This window comes from Panicum virgatum, chromosome 3K, assembly GCF_016808335.1.
Source record: "Panicum virgatum strain AP13 chromosome 3K, P.virgatum_v5, whole genome shotgun sequence".
NCBI classification, from domain to species: Eukaryota; Viridiplantae; Streptophyta; class Magnoliopsida; order Poales; family Poaceae; genus Panicum; species Panicum virgatum.
Genome location: NC_053138.1, coordinates 5,959,420 through 5,985,662, shown reverse-complemented (window position 1 = coordinate 5,985,662; position 26,243 = coordinate 5,959,420). Strand labels below are relative to the sequence as shown.

The 26,243-nt window shown below is 47.0% G+C and overlaps 5 protein-coding genes across 6 annotated transcripts; 1 reads left to right on the top strand and 4 right to left on the bottom strand.

Annotated features, from left to right (window-relative positions):
- Nucleotides 1–570: 570 nt before the first annotated feature.
- Nucleotides 571–2,571, bottom strand: LOC120700524 (pollen-specific protein C13-like). The gene is made up of 3 exons (XM_039984783.1): nt 1,746–2,571; nt 1,557–1,663; nt 571–798 (listed from the first exon to the last, which is right to left on the bottom strand). Exons 1-3 carry the CDS (start codon nt 1,906–1,908, stop codon nt 571–573), a joined length of 498 nt encoding a protein of 165 aa, XP_039840717.1. The 5' UTR covers nt 1,909–2,571.
- A 103-nt stretch (nt 2,572–2,674) lies between these two features.
- Nucleotides 2,675–4,361, top strand: LOC120697079 (protein PHYTOCHROME KINASE SUBSTRATE 1-like). Its single transcript, XM_039980212.1, has one exon. The coding sequence runs from the start codon at nt 2,838–2,840 to the stop codon at nt 4,245–4,247; it is 1,410 nt and encodes a 469-aa protein (XP_039836146.1). The 5' UTR covers nt 2,675–2,837; the 3' UTR covers nt 4,248–4,361.
- On the bottom strand, nt 4,245–8,285 carry LOC120697080 (rhomboid-like protein 11, chloroplastic). 2 transcript variants are annotated; one of them, XM_039980213.1, is made up of 7 exons: nt 8,041–8,285; nt 7,005–7,123; nt 5,930–6,015; nt 5,640–5,680; nt 5,390–5,556; nt 5,225–5,287; nt 4,245–4,538 (listed from the first exon to the last, which is right to left on the bottom strand). In XM_039980213.1, the coding sequence occupies exons 1-7, from the start codon at nt 8,201–8,203 to the stop codon at nt 4,371–4,373; spliced, it is 807 nt and encodes a 268-aa protein (XP_039836147.1). In that variant the 5' UTR covers nt 8,204–8,285; the 3' UTR covers nt 4,245–4,370. The 2 variants fall into 2 exon arrangements, with proteins under 2 accessions (XP_039836147.1, XP_039836148.1); XM_039980214.1 differs by lacking the exon at nt 8,041–8,285 and adding an exon at nt 7,229–7,473.
- Nucleotides 8,286–8,875: 590 nt separating this feature from the next.
- LOC120697081 (coiled-coil domain-containing protein 25-like) lies at nt 8,876–12,807 on the bottom strand. Its single transcript, XM_039980215.1, has 6 exons — nt 12,496–12,807; nt 11,605–11,732; nt 11,402–11,505; nt 10,179–10,266; nt 9,583–9,644; nt 8,876–9,295 (listed from the first exon to the last, which is right to left on the bottom strand). Exons 1-6 carry the CDS (start codon nt 12,606–12,608, stop codon nt 9,143–9,145), a joined length of 648 nt encoding a protein of 215 aa, XP_039836149.1. The 5' UTR covers nt 12,609–12,807; the 3' UTR covers nt 8,876–9,142.
- Nucleotides 12,808–13,797: 990 nt separating this feature from the next.
- Nucleotides 13,798–19,523, bottom strand: LOC120697078 (ABC transporter G family member 12-like). Its single transcript, XM_039980211.1, has 8 exons — nt 18,845–19,523; nt 18,420–18,499; nt 15,969–16,433; nt 15,728–15,853; nt 15,516–15,641; nt 14,874–15,431; nt 14,682–14,789; nt 13,798–14,560 (listed from the first exon to the last, which is right to left on the bottom strand). Exons 1-8 carry the CDS (start codon nt 19,080–19,082, stop codon nt 14,195–14,197), a joined length of 2,067 nt encoding a protein of 688 aa, XP_039836145.1. The 5' UTR covers nt 19,083–19,523; the 3' UTR covers nt 13,798–14,194.
- Nucleotides 19,524–26,243: the final 6,720 nt, after the last annotated feature.

Below are 26,243 nucleotides of genomic sequence, written 5' to 3'. Positions count from 1 at the left end.
AAACATAGCCAAAAGAACAAAATACATATTCCCTCCGTTCCAAATTATAAGTCGCTTTGACTTTTTTGGTTCATCCATTTAGTTATGTATCTAGACATATTATTGTATCTAGATACATAACTAAATGGATAAACCAAAAAAAGTTAAAGCGACTTATAATTTGGAACGGAAGGAGTATATCTCAAAGTTCAAAAAAATTACTCAAACAATAAAAAAAAGAGACAGTTCAACCTTCGAAATATATAGATAGCAAAATGGTAAATCTGCGGTTAACATATACAATCATCGGTAAATGATAATTTCCAAATAACACGAAAAAAACACTAATATATTGCACAAAGAACAATTCAGCTACCATTATTCATACTGATGTACCAAACTACAAAGGAGAAAAAAAAGAAAAAAGAAAAAAGAAGAGCTAACGATGGCCATAAGCGGCAAAGCCGCGCGGTTTTCTAGTATAACGAATTTTCAGTGGAATTCTCATGCAGCAGTGTTGCAAGGTAGAAACTATTCTTCAGAAATTCGTCAGAAATCAGAATCACAGCAAAAATTAAACGAGCACAAAATCTACGGCGCCCGAACAGCCTGCACCATCGCCCTCAACGCCGCCATGGCCGTGGGCGCGATGGTGGCCCACTTGTTGGGGTGGGCGCGGTGGCACGCGACGATGAGCGCGTCCTCCTCGGCGGAGAAGGGCCGGCCGGCGGCGACGCCGGGGGCCAGGTGCTGGCACCAGCGGAGGCGGCACGACCGGGCGCTGCGGCCGGGCAGCGCGGCGCTGACGCCCTCCCGGTTCTGCTCGCCGTGCAGCCGCACATGCTCCCGGCTCCCGCAGCACGGCGTCCCCGCCCTTGCTCCACGACGACTTCTTCGTGGCCAGCCGCTCGGGCGCCTCGTCCGGCGCCGGCATCGGTGTGTTATTGTCCATGTCCATCGTGCCGCGCTCGGTCTCGAGACTTGGAGCGCCGCCTTCTCTGGGCGGGCAGGTGGGTTTGCCTTGCCCTTTTATAGGTTGCGGCGCCGGCGCGTGAGCTGCGCACGGTGTGAACCGGCAGCGATGCAGACATGCATGCAGTTGGAGTAAGGATGGTCGCCGCTCCGGTTATAGAAATCACAACGCACACGAGGCAGGCACGGCCCAGTTGGGGGAGGGGGGGGGGGGGGGCAGATCGCCGCTCCCTTTTGTTTTGGACTGTACATTAATTTGGGCTGCAGCCCAAACTCTGAAAATATCGATCATTCACATAACAGAATAGTACAGCTACTTACTATTGGATCAATCTAAATTTCGGACCTCGATATAGAGTATCAAAGATTATCAAGATCAAGCGCTCTGCAATATATATACTTGTTCCTTTTTCTGTTTGTGCAAGGTTATTATTAGTACAAGAGTCTACACACCAATATAATTAATGCAAGGGAAATCAACATCAACAAGATGCAGATTACTACTAGTTTTTATTTCTAACAAGGAATTAAATCTGTTTGCTAATATATGTCCACCCATGAATTGATCTTGAGGAACAATGCGTGGTCGGGTCGGTGTGGAAGACCAAGCCGATGTCCATCCGGTACCACCCGCCCGCGTCCGTCGTCGCCTCCGCCTTGTCGTGCAGCTTCTGCGTCTCGAAGTGCCGGCACTCCATCGACACCGTCGCGCCTGCAGTGCATTGCAGGCATCACGCCTGCAGTGGCAATGGCAACGGCAACGGCCAACAAATCAAATAAATCAGGGCTCTCACCTTGGATGTTGTGGGAGACGTTGGTCTCGAACCCGGCGCGGCAGTTGTCGCAGTACACGCGCCCGGTGACGACGAACCCCGGCTTGCCTGCGCCGGCGACGGCCACGGCAGCCACGGCCGTGGCAGCCAGGAGCAGCGCGACGAGGCTACGCAACTGCGGCATGGTGGCCCGTCCTCTTCTGTTTCTTGGACGATGCGATGGGATCTAGCAACCTGATCGAGATGATGTCAAGCCTCGAGCGAGCAACTCAAAAATAGAGGGTCAAGTGGATGAAATAGGCCATGCGCAGCTGCACGTGAGAGGCGGAGCTCGTTTCTAGGCACCGGGATGGCCTAAACTTGGCCGTTGCTGGAGCATTTGACCACGTATGTAGGGAGTGTAAGAATTGCATAAATTTTGACCACGCATGCATAGCTTAAGGTAATTTGTCCATTTCTTATTACTTTTCAATTAATCTGAATAAAAAGTAGACTCCGGTATCCTGCAGCAAATTAGGATGGTTGAAGAGTATTTTCTGGTAAATTAAAGAGGTGTTTTTTAGTGATTACAGGGGAAATTTAGCCAACTTTGAAAGATGTCCTACTGCCAATTTTTTGGTTAACTTTTAAAAGAATCTGGATTAACATGGAGGCTTCAAAACGAATCACTTGCTCATAATAAGTTTGAATTGAAAAGGTGATTTAGAATTTACTGCAAACTTAAAAACAAATTCCTACAATTTTTAGAGTCATACTTCCCTTCCTCCAAATATGTCCTAAATGTGTCTTTGTTCATTATGATGATTATGTTGAGACATCTGGGTGCCAGTTGATTGCTTGGCCGAACTTGCTTGGCCAAGTATGGACGCCGCGACTGCGAGGCGTCGGAGCAGAACAGCCACAAAGATGAAGGAAATCCTCCCGAGAGCTACCGGCGACCAACAGACAAGGGGACGCCCGAGGAATTTCTCGCGTCGGGCCCATAGCAATCAAGCCCTGACAATGGCGTCCGCGTCCGCGAGAGCTCCCTCCACCAGAGACCAGACCATCTCCCGCAGCCGCTGGCCGCACGCTCTGGGCGCGAGATATAGGTAGCGCCCGTGCTCTGTGCAGATGCCATGCCGTGTGCCAACAGCAGCAGGCAGGGTCGGGCTCGGGCCTAGCCTTGAGCCGCCGGGCATGGACAGACGTAGAGCACCGGCGGCGGTGAAGCCGGATCGCTGGGACGCCGCCGACGACCCCGACGAGATCGGGGTCTTCGCCGCCGAGCGCTACTTCTACGGGGACGACGCGCTGTGGTGCGGGCGCTCGTCGTCGTCGCTGTCGCTGTCGTCGTCCGCGTTCAGGACGGGGACGCTCGAGCACGCCCGGTCCGTCGCCACGGCGGGCACCAGCTCGTCGGAGGCGAGCTGGAACAGCCGTTCCGCGCTGCTTCCCTTGCTTATCCAGCCCTCGGATGACAAGTTGCGCGCCGGCGCCGGCGCCGGCGCCGCCACTCCGGTCGCCGAAGCGGAGCCTTGTTCTGGGGCGGAGAGCGGGCGCGACGAGCGCAGGCGCGCATCGTCGTCGTCTAACTCTAACCTGCGGCGGTGGCTGCTCGCCGTGGCGGGCTGCGCTTGCGCCCGCGGCGACGGCGACGGCGAGGGCGAGGAGTCGGTGAGCGCCGACGAAACGGAAGCCGCTGGCGACGTCCCCGGTGCCGGTGGCAAGAAATGTAACGCTGAGAGCGAGCTGTCTCCAGAAACAGAGATGATCCCACCGGAGCCCCTGTTCGAGGAGGCCACGCCAGTGACGGTCAGGGCTGGCAGCGGCAGATGGCTCCTCGAAGGCGACGAAGGCCTTGCCGGAATGGAGGCGTTTTCCCCCATTGACACCGCAGGGCACGGCCGCCGCCGGGCTGCCAACTCGGTCGAATTGCCCATGCCGGCGGTCTTGCATCCCGCAGCGACGGCATCCTCCGGCGAGGAGCCGCGGCGCGTGAAATCTTTTGAAAAGTTCAGGCCGCCGTTGGGAGACCAAGGGAGCGCGCTCGGCCCAGCGACGCAGAGCTCTGCTTTTACAATCGTCGCCGGAAATGCTCGGCGCGCGGCCGCTGGCGGTGGAGGAAGCCCCGGCGCCGAGGACGACGACGCGGCTCCGAGCGAGCTCGGGTGCGCGTACCCACCGAGCGAGGCGAGCGTCGTCTGGAGCATGGTCACCGCGGACGGCGCGGCGTCCGGCAACTTCTCCAGCGCGGCTTCGGGCTGCTACTACCACTACTTCAACTACGGTGAGGACAGCACATTGCGGCACGCCGCGGTGAAGAACGACCGCCGGAGGAGGAGAAGCGGGATCACCGCCACTGGCAGCAGCCTGCTGATGACGTGCATGAACGAGAAGGCGGTCGACGCCGTCGGGCCCGTTCACCGGCCGGAGGTCGAGCCGGCTGCCGTGGCGAGGCTGGGAGCTGCCGGCGGCAGCCGGAATGGCCATCCCATGGTGGAGGCCGGAGGGTACCAGGACGTGATGCGCCGCCATTACTGAATTTTTAGATGATCTTTCATTTAAATCAGAAATGTCATAACTGAATTTTTAGAACAATGTCAAGTTATCATATAAAGAAATGTAATGAATGATAATATGATGTTAGTTGATAAACTTTTTTCCCTATTTACTCTCTTTTGTTGTCTTGGGGCTATCATCGTTGGATGAAAAGTGGATTCTGCTGACCAGGAACACCAATGCTGCACCTACGAAAGCACCTGACACATGAGCAATGTTGTTTACTTGAAATGATTGACCCATGATTGTTGTTGCTCGTGCTGCTTCCATGACCTATTAGGTAAAGGAAAGTTGATCAGACCAGAGGAACTTCAGACGTTCGAAGGGAAGTTCTTGTTTGGCACTGACAGAACTGAACTTCAAACATAAAATAGACAATTGGAAACATAGCAATTATCAACTAGACTGTAATGTACATGTTAGCGGTCCAGTTATTGTCATGCCTTAAGAGACAACAATCCACTAAGCATTTCATAACAGCGAGTACATACTTTAGTGTAACTTTAATTACTAACAGAAGGTGTGCTTCAAATCATCACTAGAAGTCTATGATTACTATCCTGGTCCTTCAGAATATTGTGAGGATGTGTAACTAACCAGTGGAGTTGCACATTGTGAGAGGTTTTCAATTCAAACACAACAAAATATGGTCAAATGTTTAACTACTTCCCCTGGGGAGGGTGGCAGGGTGCAAATTTGCCTGGTTCAGCGCATGTTCAATTATCTTGAACCTGGTTTTGAAAGTTGAAACTGTAATAGATAACTGTTCTCTCTAGCACAGTTGTTCCAGCCATTGCCCTCCATGGAAACCTTTTCATACTGTTAGTGTTCATTTTCCATGTAAAATAAGGTGGTGACAAAATAAAATCATACATTCTGATACAATTCTGCAATAAATATCCATTCTTCTACTTCAAAAAATGTTTAAGGAAAGCAGTAAAACAGTGTCATGGAGGTACCTTGTCAACAACAAATTGCCCCAGGATAAGCACCTCAAGGATCTTTCTCCAGTCCCATGACATCTGCCATGATATTGAGGAAACGTTTCAAAAGAAATACAGTGGCTGGCTGGTTCTGTCTTGTTAAGTAAGAAATTTTGAAATAAAAAAGATTGAGTTAATCACCTTAACTAGAACACTAATGGTGAAAAGGCCAAAAACAGCACCAGATGCTCCAAGTGACACAGAGGATGTCGGGAGAACCAACCACGAAATCAAGTTTGCCCCGGCACCAGTCAAAATGTAAGACATCCACAAAGCAAAGTTACCTTCCTCCTCCTCCACAAGCTTTCCTGTATATTTAGGTCAGCACCAGGCGTCCTTAGATGAACTAGAAGTAGCAAGCAGTGCATTCATTTTTTGAATCAACTCTCACCAAAGATATACACAAAGAAGAGATTGCTTGAAAGATGATTCCTGTAGATAATCAAGAATGACTTAATGAGATACCCTCAAAAAAGAAGTAAAAGAACAGCATTATAATATATCAGCCAATCGTGCTAAACTTCATAGATTCATAAAACAGAACAAAGAACTACCAGTCTACCAAGCAGTTCCTCTCTATTAATATAAAGATATGCAGCTCTCCTGGATGTTCAAGGAAAAAAAAGTCTACCAAGCAGTGAATGGAAATTAAATGAACCTAGAATAGCAAGACAAACTAACCAGTTGGCATGGCAAAATGTTGATGTCACAAACTGATACCATGTAGGGAGTGCATGATACAGGTACAGTGATTTTATTTCCCGAATCTGAAATGCAAGGGAACAGCAATTGACAAGTAAATATATAGTTCAGCACAGGAAGAAAAAATGTATATATGCCATGTGCTTAAGATTTAAGTGAGAAATTTCAAGAAATCTCTCATTACAGTGAAACAGTGTGATCATATCAGCTCTAATTAATCCCTGTGGAATCCTACAATTCTAAGGCTACTGTTATATGGTATAAGCATAAGGTCCATAAAAGTTCTGAACAACAAATAAGTCATAATTAAGTAAGGATGGAGCAAAGATGCTGATTATGACTTATTTGTTGTCAATATCTAGAGGTGAAGATCCAATCATCCAATGTTGCTAGATTTCCATAATATGTTTCTTTTAGCCAAGATTTCCAGAACAATTTGAATCAACATTTAGAATCCAGAACAATTTGAATCAACATTTATAATATAGAGAAATACAAGCGTGCCTCAAATTCTTCAAAAGAAAAACAAAAAAATATACTGACGTCAAACAGATTAAAATCGGTATATGTCTTGAGCTCAATGCTTGAATATGTGCTTAATGTTGATTCAGGGTCAAAAATAGTTGAGTCAGTTGTTGCCGATCATGGTGAGACAAAAGATACAAGATACTCCGTATTTATTTTCCTGAGTCAGTAGGGCATGATTATGATCAGTGTGTTAGCTTGAATGCTATAAAAGTTAACTACAGAGTGGTTCTGAAATGTCCTGCCCATTACAACAACAACCTCTCCCCATCCACATCTAAAAGACAAACAAACACACCCAAAATATCGGCACCTATCAGTTTAGTTGTGAATAGTTTCAAAAGTTAAGTAGCAAGTCATATGCATATATACTCTCTATTGCTCTTATGTATGCCGTGTTTGGAACCCAAATCTCTACCACCCCCCTGAATGGACCTAAAAAAACTCGTGCGGTATGCGCATCTTTATGCGAGACACACACGGACACATAAACTTCAAATTGAGCTTCGGCGAGGTGTTTCCGGGGTACCTGGAACAAATGGTCGGCCACGTAGATGCCGAAATTGAGCAGCAAGATCCAGAAGATGCCATTGGCGCGCCTGCTCTGCGGCTGCTTATCCTTAGCAATCTCCAGCTCCGCCACCAAGCCTGATCACACAAACGGAGGCCGTGTCAGCCGACCAATTGCTCGGCTCGTCGAAATGCCTCGCTTGAAACCGACGGGAGAGAAGCGGAGCAGCGCCGGCGGCTCACCTGAACGCTTCATCCCGCATCGGAGCAGGCCGCGCCGGGCGGCGGCGGAGACGGAGACGTGGTGGCGAAGGGAGAGGGAGGCGAGCGTGGGGGATTGGGAGGGGAGGGGCTTCGAGAAGGCTCTGGATGGCGCGGGCAGGAGCAGCAGCAGCTGCTGCGCCATGGCTGAAGCTGCGTTCCTTTTTTTCTCTCCCCCTCCCTCGCCTTTCCTTGCTGTGCCGGGTTTGGGGGGAAGGGAGAAGAGGATTTATGAGCGCGAGGGCCCACTTTCAGAGAAAGGTATTGTTCCAGCCGTGTGACGCAGGTTAAGAATTCTCTTTTCAAGCCGATTAATTCCAAAATTTAGTATGTGATTTTCTACATGGTAATAATGGTATAACTCTGCAAAGCTACATGTACCTTTTGAAGCAACCTGGGCCTGGCATTGGGAATTGGGAAATGGGAAGAACTATCTTTTGTTGGGTGATGAAAAGAAAACCTGGCACAAAAAAGGCCCAAGAGAGAACTTTCCCTACCTGCTTGAGCCATCAAAATTGAATTCGACGGACGACATTATTTTTCTGCATTTATTCATCGTATAAAAACATATATTTTTATGCTCCTGATATTGTCTTAGAAAGAAATCAATCAATCAATCATAAATAATTCAAGTTTTGGACAAGATTTATTCATATTTTTATCTTTGCCTAAAATTTTAGTTTGGAACATGAAAATCATGGGTGGAGGCCGTGTCAGCCGACCAATTGCTCGGCTCGTCGAAATGCCTCGCTTGAAACCGACGGGAGAGAAGCGGAGCAGCGCCGGCGGCTCACCTGAACGCTTCATCCCGCATCGGAGCAGGCCGCGCCGGGCGGCGGCGGAGACGGAGACGTGGTGGCGAAGGGAGAGGGAGGCGAGCGTGGGGGATTGGGAGGGGAGGGGCTTCGAGAAGGCTCTGGATGGCGCGGGCAGGAGCAGCAGCAGCTGCTGCGCCATGGCTGAAGCTGCGTTCCTTTTTTTCTCTCCCCCTCCCTCGCCTTTCCTTGCTGTGCCGGGTTTGGGGGGAAGGGAGAAGAGGATTTATGAGCGCGAGGGCCCACTTTCAGAGAAAGGTATTGTTCCAGCCGTGTGACGCAGGTTAAGAATTCTCTTTTCAAGCCGATTAATTCCAAAATTTAGTATGTGATTTTCTACATGGTAATAATGGTATAACTCTGCAAAGCTACATGTACCTTTTGAAGCAACCTGGGCCTGGCATTGGGAATTGGGAAATGGGAAGAACTATCTTTTGTTGGGTGATGAAAAGAAAACCTGGCACAAAAAAGGCCCAAGAGAGAACTTTCCCTACCTGCTTGAGCCATCAAAATTGAATTCGACGGACGACATTATTTTTCTGCATTTATTCATCGTATAAAAACATATATTTTTATGCTCCTGATATTGTCTTAGAAAGAAATCACTCCAATCAATCATAAATAATTCAAGTTTTGGACAAGATTTATTCATATTTTTATCTTTGCCTAAAATATTTAGTTTGGAACATGAAAATCATGGGTGTAGATCCAACTCAAAAGTACTTTCAAACATTCTAGTGTAATACCATTACTCATTTGTGACTTCAACCGTGGCTCAAGCATTACCATTACTGTTACTATTATCATAGAAAAATTAAACAGAATTAAGTTTCACTACCATTACCATTTACGATTGATGAAAAACTGATCATTATATCAACCACGGTTTGAGCATGCATTCTCGTTGTTTCACCAATCAAACAGGTCTACAGAGACCATAAGGACAACAACATCATCACATCGTGTCATAGCCCAACCCATGAGCCATCACGGACACTGGCTAGCAAGCAAGCTGGGGACACCTGTCCTGTCTTTGACAGAGGCAGTTCAGAGAGCTTCAGCATGACAAATTGCCATGATCTCACATGAAGTCTTCTTCGAGCTCTTGGAGGGTCTTGCTGCCAGATGCGACTTGCTTGTTAGAAGTCATCTTCTCTTGGACCATCAGCCCCTTGTAGCTCCTGATTTCCGCTTGCTTCTCCTTCTCAAGCCTTTCCATTTCTTCCCTACGTTTCTGAAACAAAATAAAAAAAATGAAATCCAGTCACACTCAATGTCAAAGTTCAGCCATTTTATCATAAATCAATTTAATCAAATACACATCCAGTGACCAGTCTCCATCGACACTACGAAGCAGCAGATGCGTGACAACCAGTTTAATTTGACACCATAAATACAATTTAATAAATCCTAGTGTTTGTTACAAGAGAATCAATTGTGCAGACCTTTGGTTTAGTAACACATAACTAGCACACAAAAACACAAGGAAACACTGCCTGGCAGAAGAACAAAATAGATTACCTTGTCTCTAAGCTGCACCTTTCTTTCTGCCTTTTCAGCAGCACTCACAGCCTCTCTTTCAGCTGCAGCAAATGATGACATGATTATGTAGTCAATATGCATGGTTAGAACAAACACAAAAATACTAGAGGAGAAAACTAACAAAACTGTAGTTGTGGCAAGCCAAAGAATCAAACCAAGGCAGCACCAAAATCTATGGTTAGGAATAAAATAAATAATTCATCAATCGCGCCTTTTGTTCACAGACCTAATAAACACCAGCCAGATAGCGAAACAGCAGTGTTCTCTCAATAGAATAGTAGGGATATCCATGTCAAGTTCTATAGTTATTATAACCTCCTTTTTGCATATCTAGCTACCTGTACCATAGATTCATTTTATTGTTTCAGCCTACATACTGACATTACATCCTCATTTCCATTGGTTGACAGTCTCCAAGGAAACAACAGGGTGCAAAAAAATGAAATGAAATACTAGCTTTAAAAATCCCGGAACAAAAAGGAAACATTTAATCATTTTCTTTTTAAAGAAACTAGTAGGCATCATGTTGAATAAAATATGAGTATAATGAATTATTGCGAAGAAATATGTTATACCCTTCAAGTCAGGCTTCTGCTCCACCTTTGTCTTGTTCAAGCGGTTCACAATCTCATTGATCCTCTTTTCGACTTTGATGGTCCGAACCTGCAAAATAATTCATAAATTTGAGCCAGTGTACTGAAAATAACTCTCATGAGAAATGATAAAAAAATTAATATGTTGTTCATACAAAACAAAATCTAGTTACATACAAGATGAATGTTAAACAAGAGATTTTGCTTAAGTCTACTTTTGTAAGGCGTACTTTGATTGGAAAAGGTCAGATATATGAAGTTTCAACTGATTTTATTAAAATATACACATTGAACATGTAGTATCAATGCATTCGCTGTCAACAATGGGCAACATACTGTAAGAGAAATAAAGTTTAGAATATACTTTTAAAACCCCTTTCATAATAAGGATGCCTTGCAAAAATGGACAGCGGAGGTATATGAACAAGCTAAGCTGGCTAATACTATTTCAAATTCATTAGGAGCCACAACATTAAAGTTTAATTTCACATGCAACACCCACTAAAACCTCATATCGGGTTCAAAATGCTACCGCAGTCTAAATTAAATTCTCATTCTATCAAAGTTATTGGTTCAGTGGTAGGTGGTGACATATCATTGTTATATTCGGTGCTGATAATTGTTAGATGTTAACGGTTTGCATTTTGTCACTGGTGCTAGTTGATTGTGATATGTTCTCACAGTTAAGATAGCAGTATGGAGCCAGTATATTGGGGTCAGAGTGTTATCACATGACATATTGGTGCTACGCAGGACACAGCCGAGATGGATATGCAAGAACTCAATACTGTTTGAAAGTTTGTTGCACTTTGAAAAGAAAGGATAAACATTACAGATCTACCTCACTACCTCAGAATAATAATAGTAAACATGCTACCAAAAGGAATTCCAAGCATCGCATACCCTTTAAGTCGTTACAGAAGAAATACAGAGAAAAATATAAACAAAGATTACATTCCATTCAATACTGCTTAAAATAATAAACTCTTCCCTCTGAGTGCTCACAAAGTTACTATGGGCATCTTTTAGACTATATGCAGATCAAGATTACATTACGAAATCTTATCATAAGTGTACCTTAAAAATATAATAGTTGGAATAAGATGACATAAATTTTATATTGTTGTCAAAACATTAAAAAAAATCATATGTATGTAATCCTGCTGTAAGAATAATGAATAAAAAAGAAGGGGGTGAGCTCTCACCAATTTAGGGTTGTGAAAACCAACTTGACCCACATCCATTGAAGGGGTCTTCTTCAAATTATACCATGGAGTATAAACTACATCAATGTTATTGACTTTATTTCCTGTACATAAAAAATACTCAGCATCTTTGCAAGCAAAGGTGAAGCATGGAACTTGTGATACAAATGTACAATACTGATTTTTAATGTAGTTTGTCCAACCTTGAATGGAATTAGCTTTGACAAGCTGTGCACAGTCTTCCAGCAGACCTTCACTCATGTCATCCATTGTCTGGCCTTTATTTAGTCTCACATATACATGCGCAGAGGACATCTTATCTACATGGAACCTGCATTACCAAAACAAGTATAAGGTGCAATGCATGACAAGATGATTCTGAAAACTTAAACTGCACTTAATTATAGGGCTTAATGAGAAAAGATAATGAAGAAATCACATATGCAATGATAAGTACAAGAGGTGAGCTACAATATAAAGAAAAAGGAAAAGAAAGGCATTAGCGGCTGTCCAGTATGAAACAGTACAAAATGCATGAAACAAACAATTTCGCACTCCGCTAACCACTAGAGAGCACACCATACTACTGAATCTAGGAACACAAGTACACAACTGCACGAATTGATGAATGAGATGGTTTTGGCCTAGACCACAAGACAGGAACCATTAATAAATCTTAAAAGCAAAAATATATAAATGGAATGCTAAGTAGTAATTCAGCTTTTCATGATTCTGACAACTAACAGGCAAGCATAATTTGCGTAGTTCAAAGCTAGTTTAGCTTCATCCTTTAGACACAAAATGCGGCATACCATGATAAAAAAAATTACTGAAAAAGGAAAAAAAAATACAAGAACCAGTCCGCAGGATCCCCCAACAAACACCTAATAATTCCATTGCGCGGACTAAATTGTCTAAAATAACAAGCTGAACAGAGTGTCAGCACAGCCTGTAGCTTCCACGAAATCTCGAATTACTACAACTCACTCGAGCTTCCCATCCGCTATTTTTCGTCAGTTAAGCATGGAGGCGCACCAGAGCTAATCCCCAAAAATCTGCGAAGCAAAAGGAAACAGGAGAGGGGTGGCGGTTACCAGATGTCCTCGGGGAAGCCGTACTTGATGAGGTCCTCGTTCTCGTACTTGTCGAGGCCCATGAAGATGGTGTAGTCGCCGGCCTCGGGCCGCGCCTTGAAGTAGAACACCATCCCGGCCACTCACGCCGGCCGGCCGGCCGCCCGAACGGATCGAGGAGGGGAGGGAGTCCCCCGGGGTCCGGGCGGCGGAACCGGGCCGATCTCGGGGAGGAACCGGGGGCGGCGAGAGTGGGGAATTGCGGCGAGGAGAACCGGGGAATCGAGAGGATTCTTATATAGGGTTTCGTGCGCGTGGAAACGAAGCAGAGCAGGAGGAGCGATGGGGTTATTTTTCTTATTTTATTTAAATTTACTTCTGCATTTGACTTTCTGCGGTGTCCGTTTACTATTCATTTGTGAGTGATGTAAGCTCAATCTCAATCAGAGTGTCCTACCCCTATGTCCTACTCCCTCCTTCCCCGTTTATAAGGCATGGTGGAACATGACACGGTCTTCTAAACAACACTTTGACCATTTATTTATCATATATTATATTACTTTTGATTATAAACTTATAATCATTGTAAACTATGTTTGATTATGAATCCAATCATATGAAATTTGCATTATAAAAATAAAAATTTAATAGTCAAATTATTGGTCAAAGATGAGAAGGTTTGAATCTTGATATACGTGTATGCCTTATAAACGGGGAAGGAGGGAGTAAAATATAAGATATTTTGCTTTATTCTAAATTAAAATAGTTTAAATTTGATCAAATTTATAATTCGAAAGATAATTATTTGTGATCAGAAAAAGTCAATGAAACTCTTTGTAATTCAAAATATTTAATTTTATATTTCAAGTAGTTGTTAAGATGACAAGTATCAAAAAGAGATTTTATGTCATAATGATTGAGGTTTGACAACTTAGAACAACACCAAGAGGTTTATACCTAACTAAATTGGCCCGTACAAAAATAGAAACCCTCTTAACCGCTGGGATAAACCACCAGACTCTCTAAATCTACAGCCAAATCTCCAAATTGCAGCCCTGGATTTTGCACTAAACATCCTAGAAAGAATTTAGTCCCTAGAAAGAATTTTGTTTCCTTTTTCCCAAACTTTAGAAGGAAAATTTTCTTATCACAAAAGTATAGCAAGGCTAATCTTAGTAACCTTATTACCTACTACATGCCTAACTGCATGTCTTATGATAACGACTTTAAGTCTCTCAAGATGCCTAAGTGCAAGTGTGCAACAGCCGAAATGGGTGCAAATGCGTACTGATGTCCAGGAAATCCTTGACAGAAGAAGCACCATAAGATTCGGCCAGAAAGTTTATTCTCCAAACAGTGCACAAAACATTATTCACATACCCACACATTACAAAAAAAAACTAAAAAAATCCTAGAGTACTTTTTCCTGCATGATTTTTTCCCCCAAGATCATTGCACGAATTAAATGTTTACAAAACAGAAGGTAAAACAAAAAAACGAGTAGGCACAGCACTATCTTGTATGCGTATCGTGTTCAGAGAGTTATTACAGTGAAACGAATGCTTTGAACACTGTATCGTGGGTATTATCTTTGTGAATGAACGCTCCAACTCCTAAACAGTGGAACAAACATATCTGTAAGCACATCCACAAGTAACCGGTGATGCTACCATTTGCTACCAGCTCCGCTCCCAGCTGCTCTTCGTGTTCCTCAGCTCGATCAGTACGGCATGGGCGAGTTGAGCCCCTCCTGGCTGGCCATGGGGTGCGGCTGGTTGTGCCGCTTGGACAGCGAGGTCATGGCCAGCGTCTTCCTGAAGGACGCGCGCCGCTCCAGGCGCTTGACGGTGAAGCGCGTGTAGGCGACGCGGATGTACGGCGCGGCGGCCTCCTTGACCTTGAGCACGATGAAGAAGGTGAGGCGGTAGGCGAAGAGGAGGACGAAGATCATGGCGAGGTCCAGCCACTTGGAGTGGTCCAGGCTCAGCCCCATCATCTCGGTGATGATGTACTCGCCCTTGAGCTTCGGCTGCCCCGGCATCATGGGCTCGAACTCCAGCCCGATCAGGTCGTTCTTGTACCCTCCCTGCGCGCGACATCAAACATCATGAACATTTTTGCTATCTGAATTTCCGGTTTGCATTTGCTGATTCAACTTATATTAGTGTGGAGACTTATACTGAAATTAGAAGCATATTATTATATACCTTCAATCCCCATGAGCCATACACAATGTAGGACACCGGGTACCGCCAGAAGATCTTGGGAAGTTCCGGAAGCAACCGGAAGAATCCTGATGTCAACATCATGATCCCCTGACAACCATGGAAGAATACCAGAATGAGCGAAATGCAATAATGTCAGTGATGAGGGACAAGTGGACAGCAAGGCAGACTTACAATGACGCCGGCGCCAAGGATGAGGCCCATGAGGAAGTTCGGCACGAGGGCAGAGATGATCATCATGAGGCTCTCGATGACGGAGACGCCGCCGTAGAGGTTGAGGGCGAAGAAGGCGAAGTAGCTGAACCCCGGCCGGAACTTGACCATCCAGTAGGTGATGGAGGCGCTGGCCCAGGACACGGTGAGCAGGAACGGCATGGAGGACAGGAAGTTGGAGATGATGTAGGCGGCGACCCCGTAGTGGCCATTCTGGCGCTCCAGGGTGAACACCTTCATCTCCTCTATGAAGGACGGGAAGCCGCCGATGGACATGAAGGTCATGAAGCCGGACACGAAGCCGCCGCAGGAGGCGCGCGCCTGGATGGCCGTGTAGCTGGTGCCCACGTCGTAGTAGATGGTGCCCAGGCAGATGGCCATGACGATGTAGATGATGATGCGCAGCCAGTAGTAGTTGAGGTCCCGGGACATGTTGGTGAAGGACCGGCTCGTCAGCGTGCGCAGCTGCTTGAACCAGCTCGCCTCGCTGCCACGGATCACCTCCTCCACCACACCCTCCTGCACAGATGAGATTCACATCAACAACCGATTGGTGAAAATATATATTTTTTGAATGCAGATAAATAATAAACTGGTGCTTACGATCTTGGTTATCTCGTGTATTGTGTTCCTGACCATCAAGGCATAATCGGAGATCCTGTACTTCTCCACTAGCCGTTCTCTGATCTCTGACGTGGAGTAATTCAGCAGGGGATCAAGCTCTGCCTCCTTCAAACGAGATTTGACCAAAATTCCATCAGAAGCCAACATTATGTATGTAACAACAAAGACGGCTCTGAGTTTAGGCCACGTACTGCTCGCAGCTTCATGGATCCTTTCATGGTGGCTGCGACATCATCGAAGTCGGAGTTGACACACCGGAGGAAATGGTCGGATGGATTCCTCCGGCTGGGGCAGGGGAAGCCTGTTTCCGCAAAGAACTGCATGCACGAATTGCATAACAATATGTCAGATTGTCAGTGTCACAAAATGCAAGGAGAAATACAGCATCTGGAATGGGTTTGTTGCAAGCACTCGCCATGGAGATGTACGTACCTGCGTTGCCAGCTTGGCATCACCGAAGTAGGCGCACTCGCCGCTGGAGAGGAGGCAGAGGTCGTCAAAGAGCGCGAAGACCTCGCTGCTGGGCTGGTGCACGGAGGAGACGATGGTGCGGCCGCCGTCGACGGCGAGCTGGCGCAGCGTCTGCACGACGGAGAAGGCGGCGGCGCTGTCGAGCCCAGTGGTGGGCTCGTCCAGGAAGAGGAGGCGCGGGCGGGTGAGGATCTCCAGCGCGATGCTCAGGCGCTTCTTCTCGCCGCCGCTGATGCCGCGGAGGTGCCAGGTCCCGATGTGGCGGTCGGCGCACTCCCGGAGCCCCATCTCGTCGAGCGTGTCGTCCACGATGCGGCGCACCTCCGACTTGCGCATGCTCGACGGCAGCCGCAGCAGGGCCGAGTAGGTCACCGTCTCCCGGACCGTCAGCGTGCCCAGGAGTATGTTCTCTTGAGTCACATACGCCTGCCATGTAGCGTCCACACAGACGTTGACTTCAGATACCAAACCATTTAACTTCTCATACTAAATAAAATCTATTTATTTGGAAATTTTAGTTATGTCTCTAGACACAAGACTTGCAAACTGTACATAAGCATAGCTCTAAAATCTATATATCGATTAGGCTCACTCAAAAGTCAGCTGTTGGTTTGATCGCGAAAAAAAGTCAGCTGTTGTTTGAGATATAAGAACAGGCCAAGGTAGATTGGCAGGGGCAAGAAATAATGTGGGTACTTGATAATACTACAAGAAAATTTACCAAAAGAGCTCTAATCAAAATTTTCAGTGCATATCTAATTTGCCTATAGTAGCTTTTAAGTCGTCGTGTCCTGTGAAAAACATTTCTGTGCTTTTCAAAACTACCAACGTCCCTCATGCTAATATTGACTAGTATCCAAATTATAATTCGTTTGACTTTTTAGTTTTCAAATTTGATCACTGGTCTTATTTGACTATGTTTGCAAAAAAAAGAAATATTAGGAAAGAGTCCTCAAACTTGGAATTAAAAAAGAAACCGTCCCTCAGTCTTTTTGTTTTTCACGTTGATATTTGAATTGAAATTTTGAGGGATGGTTTATGATAGCATGCTTTACAATACACATTTTTTTCTTCAGAATTTTTTTTCATGGCCATTCATGCGGTGCTTCATGGTTTAGGAACAAGCATGCCTGGGAGAACTAGATATTTCCTCTGCAGTTTATATTTGTTCTGAAAAGAAAATAAGATCCCCTGATGTGTCTTACTACTTCATACTAATTCTAGCACGTAGTACCCCTCAAAGTAGTTGAGCTAGAGCCTAGTGCATAGACTAGTCCATTCAACAATTAATTGACAAGTCCATTGTGTAATGCTAATTGTTGACCATAACGACGTTCTCCAGACTTTGTTGCCATAACGGTTTGACAAACTTTGTGATGACATATCCATTCAAGGATTTGAAAGGGATATACAAGATACAACTACATGGGCAATGAATGCTACTTCCAGAATTGGTTGGGCATTCAATTCGCAGTGTCACTCTGCTAGTTCTTTTCAGATGGTGCAGGCTGGGAAGACACAGAGAAGTGGACAGTCTAGGGAATAGGTTTCCTCTGAAACAGAGGATTTGTATATGAGGAACTGTGCTGCTGAATTTTGCATACTCAAACTCCGGGCAAATTTAGAAGTCCTGAATAGGGGAGATTTTGTACAAACAGTATTGCTCCATCATGGCATGTGTACAACTATAGCGCTCTGATCGCATGGACCCAGAAAAAGACAAGGATGGTTAGTTTGGAAATTGTGCCTGCTTAAAGCAAGTTTAGTACTAGGTAAAATAGGGACAAAAGAATTCTGGTGTGGAACCACCAGCAAACTAATTAGAAAAGGGCAGGCACATCAAGGTCTGATGAGCACTAAATGATTTCGTTTGGTGCATGCCACCCATCCAAATAACTTCAACTAAAAGGGGGGTTTGATGATTAAGTATATATTCTGAGACAGGTGGGATACTATTTTGCTGCCATAAATAAAACCACAACCGTTGGATCCTGAATTCAATCTTCTGGTTGGGTGACACGTATCCTACGGAGGTCACCCACCTACAGCTACCAATGCACCACCCTGCTCTCCAAACAAGATCTGGGTCTGAATATTATCACATCGATCAGCAGATATTTGTAAGCTCACTCCATCCACATCAAGCCTTATGGTTGTGGTGGAGTAAAGATGCTTATGATGATCCGAGCTGACAGCTAGCCCGGCGACCTAGCTTGTGGAAGGTTCAATTCAAATTGGATCGAGTATGAATCAATTAATAAAATTGAAGCAAGAAACAAAACAAACAAGCTCATTGTACGTAGTTGGGGATTTTCTTTGGCCAAGACACATGACAAGACCTCAAAGTTGGGTATGAAACGCATGCATGATGGACAGATTATTTGCATGCATGGCGAGGTAGGTGATGCTCACCACGACGCCATAGTCAAGCCGCCTCTTCTTGCCGTTGAGCAGCACCTTCCCGGTGAGGACCACGTTCCTGGCCAGCCTCCCTGCAGATCGATGGGCCATGCAAAATCAATCCATCCATCGCCCTCAACGGATCAAAACTCGGATCCATATATAGGAATCTTTCATGCATCTTTTAATCTTGAAGCAGCCTCTCGATTAGAATTTGAATTGATTTGAATTTTGGTTACTCAGGATCGGAACCATTTGAATTGATCACAGTACTGCTAATTAATACTAGTAATTAGAGCTTGATCCAAACAGTCCAATGGGTCCGAGGATGGAGGGAGGGAGGCGCGTAGGAGTACGGAGGCGCGTATTGAATCTTTCCGCGTGGGTACGCGGCGCGAGCGAGGAAGACGACGAGGATCATCGGACGACGTACGTACCGGAGAGCGAGTCGAGGAGCGTGGACTTGCCGGAGCCGGACGGCCCCATGATGGCGACGACGCGGCCGGGCACGGCGTAGCCGTACAGCCCCTGCACCAGCTTCTTGGTGGCCCGGCCGCCGCCGCCCGGCAGCACCGCCGTGAGGTTCTCCCACGTCAGACTGGCGCCGCCGGACTCCGCGTAGCGCGCCGCCGGAGACATCGCCCCGCGCCACGCCTCCCCGCTGCCGCTGTCCATCGATCTCGCTCCACGACGACGACGCTATCGATCTCTAGCTGCGCTGCTCCGCCCCCTCTCTGTCTCCGCCTGTCTCCTACTAGCTATAGAGGCTCCTCCTCTCTCCACTGGGTGGCCAACGCAGCTAGCTGGCGCAGGAAGAGGAGGAGCGAGGCAGCTGGGCAGCTCGCATCGCTGAGGTAGCTACGACACGCATCCCCCCTATTAATGGAGGCGGGATGCTCCGGATTGGGTTTCACGCACCTGCCGTTTTCCTCTCCTCCTCTCCCTCTCCGTCTCCCTCTCCCTCTCTCTGGGTGTGGGTGTGAGATCGAGACAGAGAGAGAGAGAGAGAAAAGTGGTGGGAGAGAAGTGCTCGGCTCGGCTGCAAGCCTGCAATGGCGACGCAGCTCGAGCTGCCTGCTGGGTGGTGGTGTTTCGAATCAATTCACGGTTGGGGAGGTGGTGGCGACTGGCGAGGCAGGCACGAGGGCGCTGGTCACTAGCGTGTGCTGGTAGTAGATCACGGCATTGATGGAGGTGGGGGTTGCCAAGCAGGTGGCCGCAGTAACTGCGCGTAATCAAGGCCGGCTCGTTACACTTGTGCTTTTTTCGGTTCCTCTCCTCTCCACCAGCATGTTAGTCCTCTCTGCTGCTGATAACTGCACTCTATATACCTAGCCAGCCCTAGAATGTTAGCATTTTCTTAGAGCATCTCCAACAGATGAGAAAAACAACTCTGCATCGCTATCTGCCTCTCTATACAGGTGAAAATCGTTGTCCAACAGCATCGCCATCCGAGTCTCCTCGCAATCCGGCTCTGGATATTGTTCCCCTCCCTTAGCATCTATGCCGGGCCGCCCCCGCTCGCTATCCCCTCCCGCGCCCTCCCTCCTGTCCCTCGCCCTCCCTCCCTCCTGTCCCTCGCGCTCCCTCCCTCCCGCCATGAACGCGGCCGGCCTTCTCGGCGAGCTCCACGAACCAAAATCGGCGGTGGGGTAGGTCAAATCGACCGCAGCGCCCCTCCTTGGCGGCGGCGGAGCTCGGACCCGCAGGCTGGAGCGGGCGAGCGCCGGCGAGACTGCGGCCGGGCGGGAGCAGACGCTGTGAAGCGGAGGTGCCGCAGCCGGCGAGAGAAGGTGGCGGTGCTGTGGACGACAAGAATACGGGCGCGGCCGGACTTTGGAGCGCAGAGAGAGAGAGAGCAGTAAGGACGCCACCGGCGCTTCTTCGCCGGCCTCCGCCGTGCGCCCCTGCTGTCCTCCCCGCGCCGCGTCACGCCGGGGGAGGGGGCGCAGAGGGCCGCCGGGCTGGGGTGGAGGGGAGCAGAGGCTGGTTGGGAGGATGAGGAAGGAGGAAGAAGATGATGACGGGTGAGACCCATGCGTCAGTGGGTGTGGAGGGGGAGAAGTGAATGAGCTGTTGGGATTTGGAGAGTTGGAAATGGAGAGTTTGTTGGAGCGAGTCCCTTAATATGGAGAGTAATCTGTGTAGAGAGTCAGATTGAGAGTCAAATAGAGAGTTAAAAATGGCTCCTCTCTTGGAGATGCTCTTACAGCATCAACCCTAGTGTAGGGGGTCTAAATGGGCACTCCAAAAACTCCCTAGATAGTAAAATTAGGACGTAGATCCTTTCTTGCTTTCTTCCTGTCTTACTTGCTTCTGGGTTCGTCAGGAGTTCTTCATGGGGTAGTCCTCATGACCTCTGAAACCCTTAGCTCTGGAAATGCTATAATTTGAACCATCATGGGGAGTATAAGATTATTGGTGAGAGAATATGCGGGTGTTTTTTCGTGAGTGTCTTGACTAATTAATTAATGGAAAGGGAGGTTCTATGTTCACACATTGGAAACTTAGGGGCTTTAATATTTCGTTGCACAGTTGCACTGCTTAACTGTACCGAAAGTGACATGAGCAGCATTATATTGTCCTGAGAGGTTGACACATTATCAAACTGTCACCAATAAAAGTCTTGTTCATTTTTTTTGAACGAACGGCACGAGAATGTGCCCATTTCATTGATAAAGAGGAAGAGAGTACAAGTCCAAAATTACATGGTTTAAAGGGCTAATCTCGCAACAATAAGGCCCCAAGGGGGGGGCGCTCCTGCCACAATCCAGGCAGACACCTCCTCTTCAATCTTTCCTATTACTGAGATGAAACTAGACTTCTTCCGATTGAATATTCTTGCATTGTGTTCATTCCATAAGACCCACATAATGAGTAGCGCTAGGCTACGTAATGCCTTCCGTGGCGTTCCTGCAGTGGTCGTGATGTTGATCCACCACTCAAGTGCAGTATTCGCGATCTTTCAATTTGAAGGTTTTAGGAGGGGCTCTTGGACCCAATAAAGTCTTGTTCATGTATCTGATGTATTTGTCCTAGCTAGTACTGAATCATTACCTAATAAAAAATCGTCAGCTCTACTGCATCATGTCTAAATTCTCATATATATTGTAGTACTCACTTTTTTTGGTAATATACCACGCACTCTTTTCGATCTATACTTCTTAATCTAAATAAGCATGTTAACTTATTAATAGAAACCTTAAAAATATCACGCGTTCATATGCAAGTATCTCGTCCTTCTGTTGGAACATACTTACATACATGTTTCCCAAAAAAAAAGGTGGAACACACATGTGGATACATAGAAAGCTATACTTGGCAGGTGAGGTTTTCCTCCAAAGCTTGTTAATCAGATAGATAATCTGTATATTCGTGTAGGCATGCTATACACCTTAACTCCATGTTCTAGCTTAGTGAGCCAAATTGATTCAAATGGGCCGGAGTGGACTTGAGTTGGGAAAAAAAAGTCCTTTCTAAGAAAAGCTGGGTTAATATTATATTCCACACCATTCGTAAAATCAAAATTTTATGTCTATTATCATCTAATAACAGGCTGCTTTACCAGACTACTTTTAATTATAGATTCAGGTACAACCAGAATTCATAGAAGCGCTGCTAGTGTCCCTTGTAGACAAGTCTATATTCATGTGTAGCAGAATGTCTATTTCACATACTTGTTGCCATAATTATATAGAATTGATGTGTTTCTAGCTTGCTGACCGACTACCTTCATTATGAATTGTACAAGTGTGCCTAGCTTTGAGGTTGCATGTCCCATTCAACTATGATCGGTTGCTTTCTGCCTTCCTGGAGGTCCTAAGAAATTCAAGTTAGGCAAAACCAGCCGGAAACCGCACTTGTAATTAAAAAGATATTATTTCTGCATTTTACAACACTGGTTGGGATGGGGATTGCACTGTCCTCTCAATCAGTGTTGTAAAATGCAGAAAAAAATATTTATTCTCAGTTATGCTTGATGGTGCATGCTGAAAAACATAAATGATCACTAATGAGCAATGTGAGTACGCCTATGTGCTAAACTTAAATACAATTATAATACCAAGAAATCAAGAATATTGGTCTCCAAGGCATTTAATTATTTATTCATTTTCCTAGGGCTGACCTATATTTCTAATTATAAAGATGATGGCAGTCAAATCTAACTGTTGCCAATCTAGGTAATTCCTGTAGACATTATATAAGTTAAAGCTAAAATAGTTCATTTGTATTCCATGGTCGTACTTATACTTACACCTTTCGCCAATTTTACCTTGTGCAAATACACACCAACAAAGAGGGTATCTCATCTCAGAAGAAAGAAGAAAGAACGTGTCCAGTAGTCCTACAGCTAATCCAGCATGCAAATGTGCCAATGTCCATCAGTTTACTTTGATCATCCATGCATGTCAGTTTCTCCGATGTGATTTGACAGTCTTGTTTCCGACCTTCGAAAGGAGAATCTTCTGTTGTACAAAAAAAAGGTAAAAAACATGATGATGCTGTACAAGGAGTGGATGCATGTGTTCTGAAAAGACACTGTTACTGGATACTCCACGGAAGATGCCTCGGGGGTTATTCAGATGATCAGATCGCTGTCTTGGTGGTTGAAATTTGGTTGGCCCCCATGGCTCCTAACTGGCAACAATCATAAGCCGCTAGTTTGCGTGCCCACGGACCCATTTCCTAGCTTCTAGATGGGAGAGAATTTCCCATTGACCATAGTCAAGGAGAACATAAAGGCAAAATGATTGATAACCATACCATGCAAATATTAATCATTGAATTATATGAAGCATTTCCAATACTTTTCTGATGATTCTGAAATATAGGAAATGCACATTTCCATAGGCGTAAGCTCAAAGCCGGACCTCTCGCCACCTTTGGAAATTCTATTTACATCTTATTACCGCCCTCTGGAAATTCTATTTCTCCGCATGTAGAAATGGTTTTTTGTATTAGTGGAGCATTGTTTTCTAGACTGGCTAAAGCTTTGTAAGTTGGTAATCCTAACAAAACCTGGTGCTCCGTTGAGCCTCGTTCCTTAGCGACACGATCTTCAGATTTAGAATAAAGACACGTGCACGGTTACCTGTTTCTTTTGTTTTTCTCATGTGTTTTTCCAATCCTATCTCTGTGACCTGAACTTTGACCCCGACACAAGGGCCCATATCTCCTCACCAACATACTAAAAGCGTATCAGCATTTCCCAACTGATCCCCGTACTGACACTTGTCCATGTGTTACATAGGATAGGAGGTACAGATACCTACTGCTGACCGACCAGTGTGTAACTCTAACGTGGGTGGGCCGGCCACTCCGTCGAGCCTGAGCGCTCATCAACTGCATGTGGCCACTCTCAAAAAAAAAAAAACTGCATATGGCCAAATGGGCCGTGTTTGATGGCCACAGGACACGACACTAAAAACACGGTCCGACACGATAGGCATAGTGCTCGTGCCAACTAGATAGAGGGGAACGATACTAAAAACACGGTCTAGGTAGGGCCGTCGTCACGATAGACATAGCGCCCGTGCCAGCTAGATAGGGCCGTCGTGTCGTGCGTGGGCCTAACTCCCGCTATGCAGGACATGAACATGACACGACTAATGGATCCGCTATGATTTAGTCTATCAATCATATATCTCGTATAAATACTTTCACTCCAAACTCTAATTTTCATTCTTCTCCTTCTACAACTGGCTGCCGCCTCATCCTGCTGACCCTTCGCTACCTTCGCCCCTCGCCACTGCCGCGCACCTCCACCCTTGCGGCCTCGCCGTCCCAACCCAACGCCGAGCTGACCACCACGGCCCCTCGAGGCCTGCCCCGCCCTCGCCGTCCTAGCTCCCGTGCGCTGCAGTGTTGGTGGAGCGTGTCTCCGAGACGGACGAACACTACAACAGTACCCGCCGCTGCAGTGTTGGTGGAGAGTGTCTCCGGGACGGACGAACACTACAACAGTAGGTAGAACGCACCAAGCGAAGAGGAACGCGTACTGGTGAACACGTAGGCTTCGAACAGCTGAGCAGTATTTTCTCTCTCTATTCAATGTGTCCCATCAATGTACAATGATCTGCTAATATGCCCCTTGCTATAGGCGACGGTTCACCTACCAATCCCCGTAATTTACACCGTAACGCCCTCCAACGACTATATTCCCGGAATATTCCTAGGACAAGGCCGTATTTTTACATCACGTAGTGGGTTACAGCTGGATTCCCCTACTGTTCCTTGGCCCGTTGTCGGACGTCATCATCTGTCCGCTTGGTCTCCGGTGCTGCCGGTGAAGCCGCTCAGGAGGCACCGCTTCGCAGCTCTTCGCATGGCTTCCCACTAGGTCTTCGCTGTTGCCGCCGCCGTTCTGGAGGTGCCTCTTCGCAGCTCTTCGCGGGGCTTCGCACAAGGTCTTCGCTTGAGGACTTTGGATCTTTGCTTGACCAGCGAAGACATGGTTGATGATGCTCTCCGCCCTGGCTCCGCCGGTCTGCAAGCCTTCGGTCTATGGCCGAAGGTGGCGTCCCCAAAAGTAGCCCCTCGAGGTCGTTGTCCCTCCTTGGAGGGGCGATGACCTCGACTTCTTCTCCCGAAGCGCCACCCTTCGGCCCTCGTCCGATCGCTTCGCGGTCCGGTCGAGGGCTGAGTTCCGTGCCGTTGAATCACTTGTTCCGCCCTGTGCATGATTCGAGACACCATTAATGCATTAATTATAAAAAGAGATTTGACTTCACCGATGCGGTGATCGAGGCGTCGGCTCGCGCGATGCGTTTCCGCTTTGTGGACTGCCGATAATGCCCTCCGCGCGCCCTCATCCTGTATAATACATGGAGGGCAAAAAGGACTTTGCACATCTCTTCCCCTCTATAAAGGTGAGGGGGCGCGGACGGGAGTTATGCCTCCTTAGTTTGTTGCGCTGAACTCTCCTATGCTCTCTGCCTTGGACTCTCTTCGATACGTTCTAGCAAAGCCTCTGCTCCGTTTCCTTCGCTAGCGCGACGACGACTTCAACTGACTCAGCCATGGCCCCGAAGAAAGCTAAAGCTCCTCTACTTTCTTGGGGCCGACGAAGATGTCTCCGGCTATATATATTGGAAGACATGGAGAAGCGAGAGGTGATCTCTCCTGGCTTCGGACGAGTTCCCCCAAAGACGGAGGTGTACATGAAGCCCCACGACGATGAGGTGGTGGTTTTCAAGGATTTTTTCTCGGCCGGGCTTTGCTTCCCCCTCGATTCTGCCGTCGTCGACATCTTCGCTCGGTACGACATCTTCCTACACCAAATGACGCCGAACTCCTTCGTCCGCCTCAATCTCTTCATGTGGCTGTCGAAGACCTGCCGAATTGCACTGACCCCTGAGAACTTCGCTCGGGTTATGCGGGTGCATTATCAGCCGAAGACCATCTTTGTATGGGGCCCGGATGGCAAGTCGACGGAGGTGGAGCCCCAGTATGGGTGCTACACTTTTGCTTTCCAACCGACTGCCCCAAGCCCCGTGGGCGCGTCGAAGAACAAGTGGCCGGGGATTAGGCCTCCTTCTGGTTCTACCACAAGGTGCCCCTCGATCCTACCACAAAGCGCCACCCTCTGGTGATTCGGAAGATTGCCAATCTGAGCGACACTCCGAAGGTGGACGTGGACCGCGTGCCCGCCAATGAGGCGTACCTATCGATCCTTCGTGAGGTGTCGAAGGTGTTGGTGATGCGCGATATCACGGAGGAGTTCGTGGCGTGCAGGTGTTTCCCCGTGAGGGAGGGTTGGGCCGTGTCCACGTGGGCTTCGGCAGATAAAGAAGTATATGGGCTTCCGATGCCCAATTTCACTGAGGTCTTCAAGCT

What these genes read in the sequence shown, in the direction of transcription:
- LOC120700524 (XM_039984783.1), bottom strand. Translation starts at nt 1,908, where the DNA reads ATGCCGCAGTTGCGTAGCCTCGTCGCGCTGCTCCTGGCTGCCACGGCC. An exon ending in CGTCTCCCACAACATCCAAG is followed by an intron (nt 1,664 to 1,745) that starts GTGAGAGCCCTG and finishes AATGCACTGCAG; the next exon opens with GCGCGACGGTGTCGATGGAG. An exon ending in ACCGGATGGACATCGGCTTG is followed by an intron (nt 799 to 1,556) that starts GTCTTCCACACC and finishes CACGGCGAGCAG; the next exon opens with AACCGGGAGGGCGTCAGCGC.
- LOC120697079 (XM_039980212.1), top strand. Translation starts at nt 2,838, where the DNA reads ATGCCATGCCGTGTGCCAACAGCAGCAGGCAGGGTCGGGCTCGGGCCT.
- LOC120697080 (XM_039980213.1), bottom strand. Translation starts at nt 8,203, where the DNA reads ATGGCGCAGCAGCTGCTGCTGCTCCTGCCCGCGCCATCCAGAGCCTTC. An exon ending in CCATTAGTGTTCTAGTTAAG is followed by an intron (nt 5,288 to 5,389) that starts GTGATTAACTCA and finishes ATATCATGGCAG; the next exon opens with ATGTCATGGGACTGGAGAAA. An exon ending in GGCAATTTGTTGTTGACAAG is followed by an intron (nt 4,539 to 5,224) that starts GTACCTCCATGA and finishes TTTACCTAATAG; the next exon opens with GTCATGGAAGCAGCACGAGC.
- LOC120697081 (XM_039980215.1), bottom strand. Translation starts at nt 12,608, where the DNA reads ATGGTGTTCTACTTCAAGGCGCGGCCCGAGGCCGGCGACTACACCATC. An exon ending in CAAAGCTAATTCCATTCAAG is followed by an intron (nt 11,506 to 11,604) that starts GTTGGACAAACT and finishes TTTTATGTACAG; the next exon opens with GAAATAAAGTCAATAACATT. An exon ending in GTTTTCACAACCCTAAATTG is followed by an intron (nt 10,267 to 11,401) that starts GTGAGAGCTCAC and finishes ATTATTTTGCAG; the next exon opens with GTTCGGACCATCAAAGTCGA.
- LOC120697078 (XM_039980211.1), bottom strand. Translation starts at nt 19,082, where the DNA reads ATGGACAGCGGCAGCGGGGAGGCGTGGCGCGGGGCGATGTCTCCGGCG. An exon ending in GGCTTGACTATGGCGTCGTG is followed by an intron (nt 16,434 to 18,419) that starts GTGAGCATCACC and finishes GCTACATGGCAG; the next exon opens with GCGTATGTGACTCAAGAGAA. An exon ending in GATCCATGAAGCTGCGAGCA is followed by an intron (nt 15,642 to 15,727) that starts GTACGTGGCCTA and finishes TCTCGTTTGAAG; the next exon opens with GAGGCAGAGCTTGATCCCCT.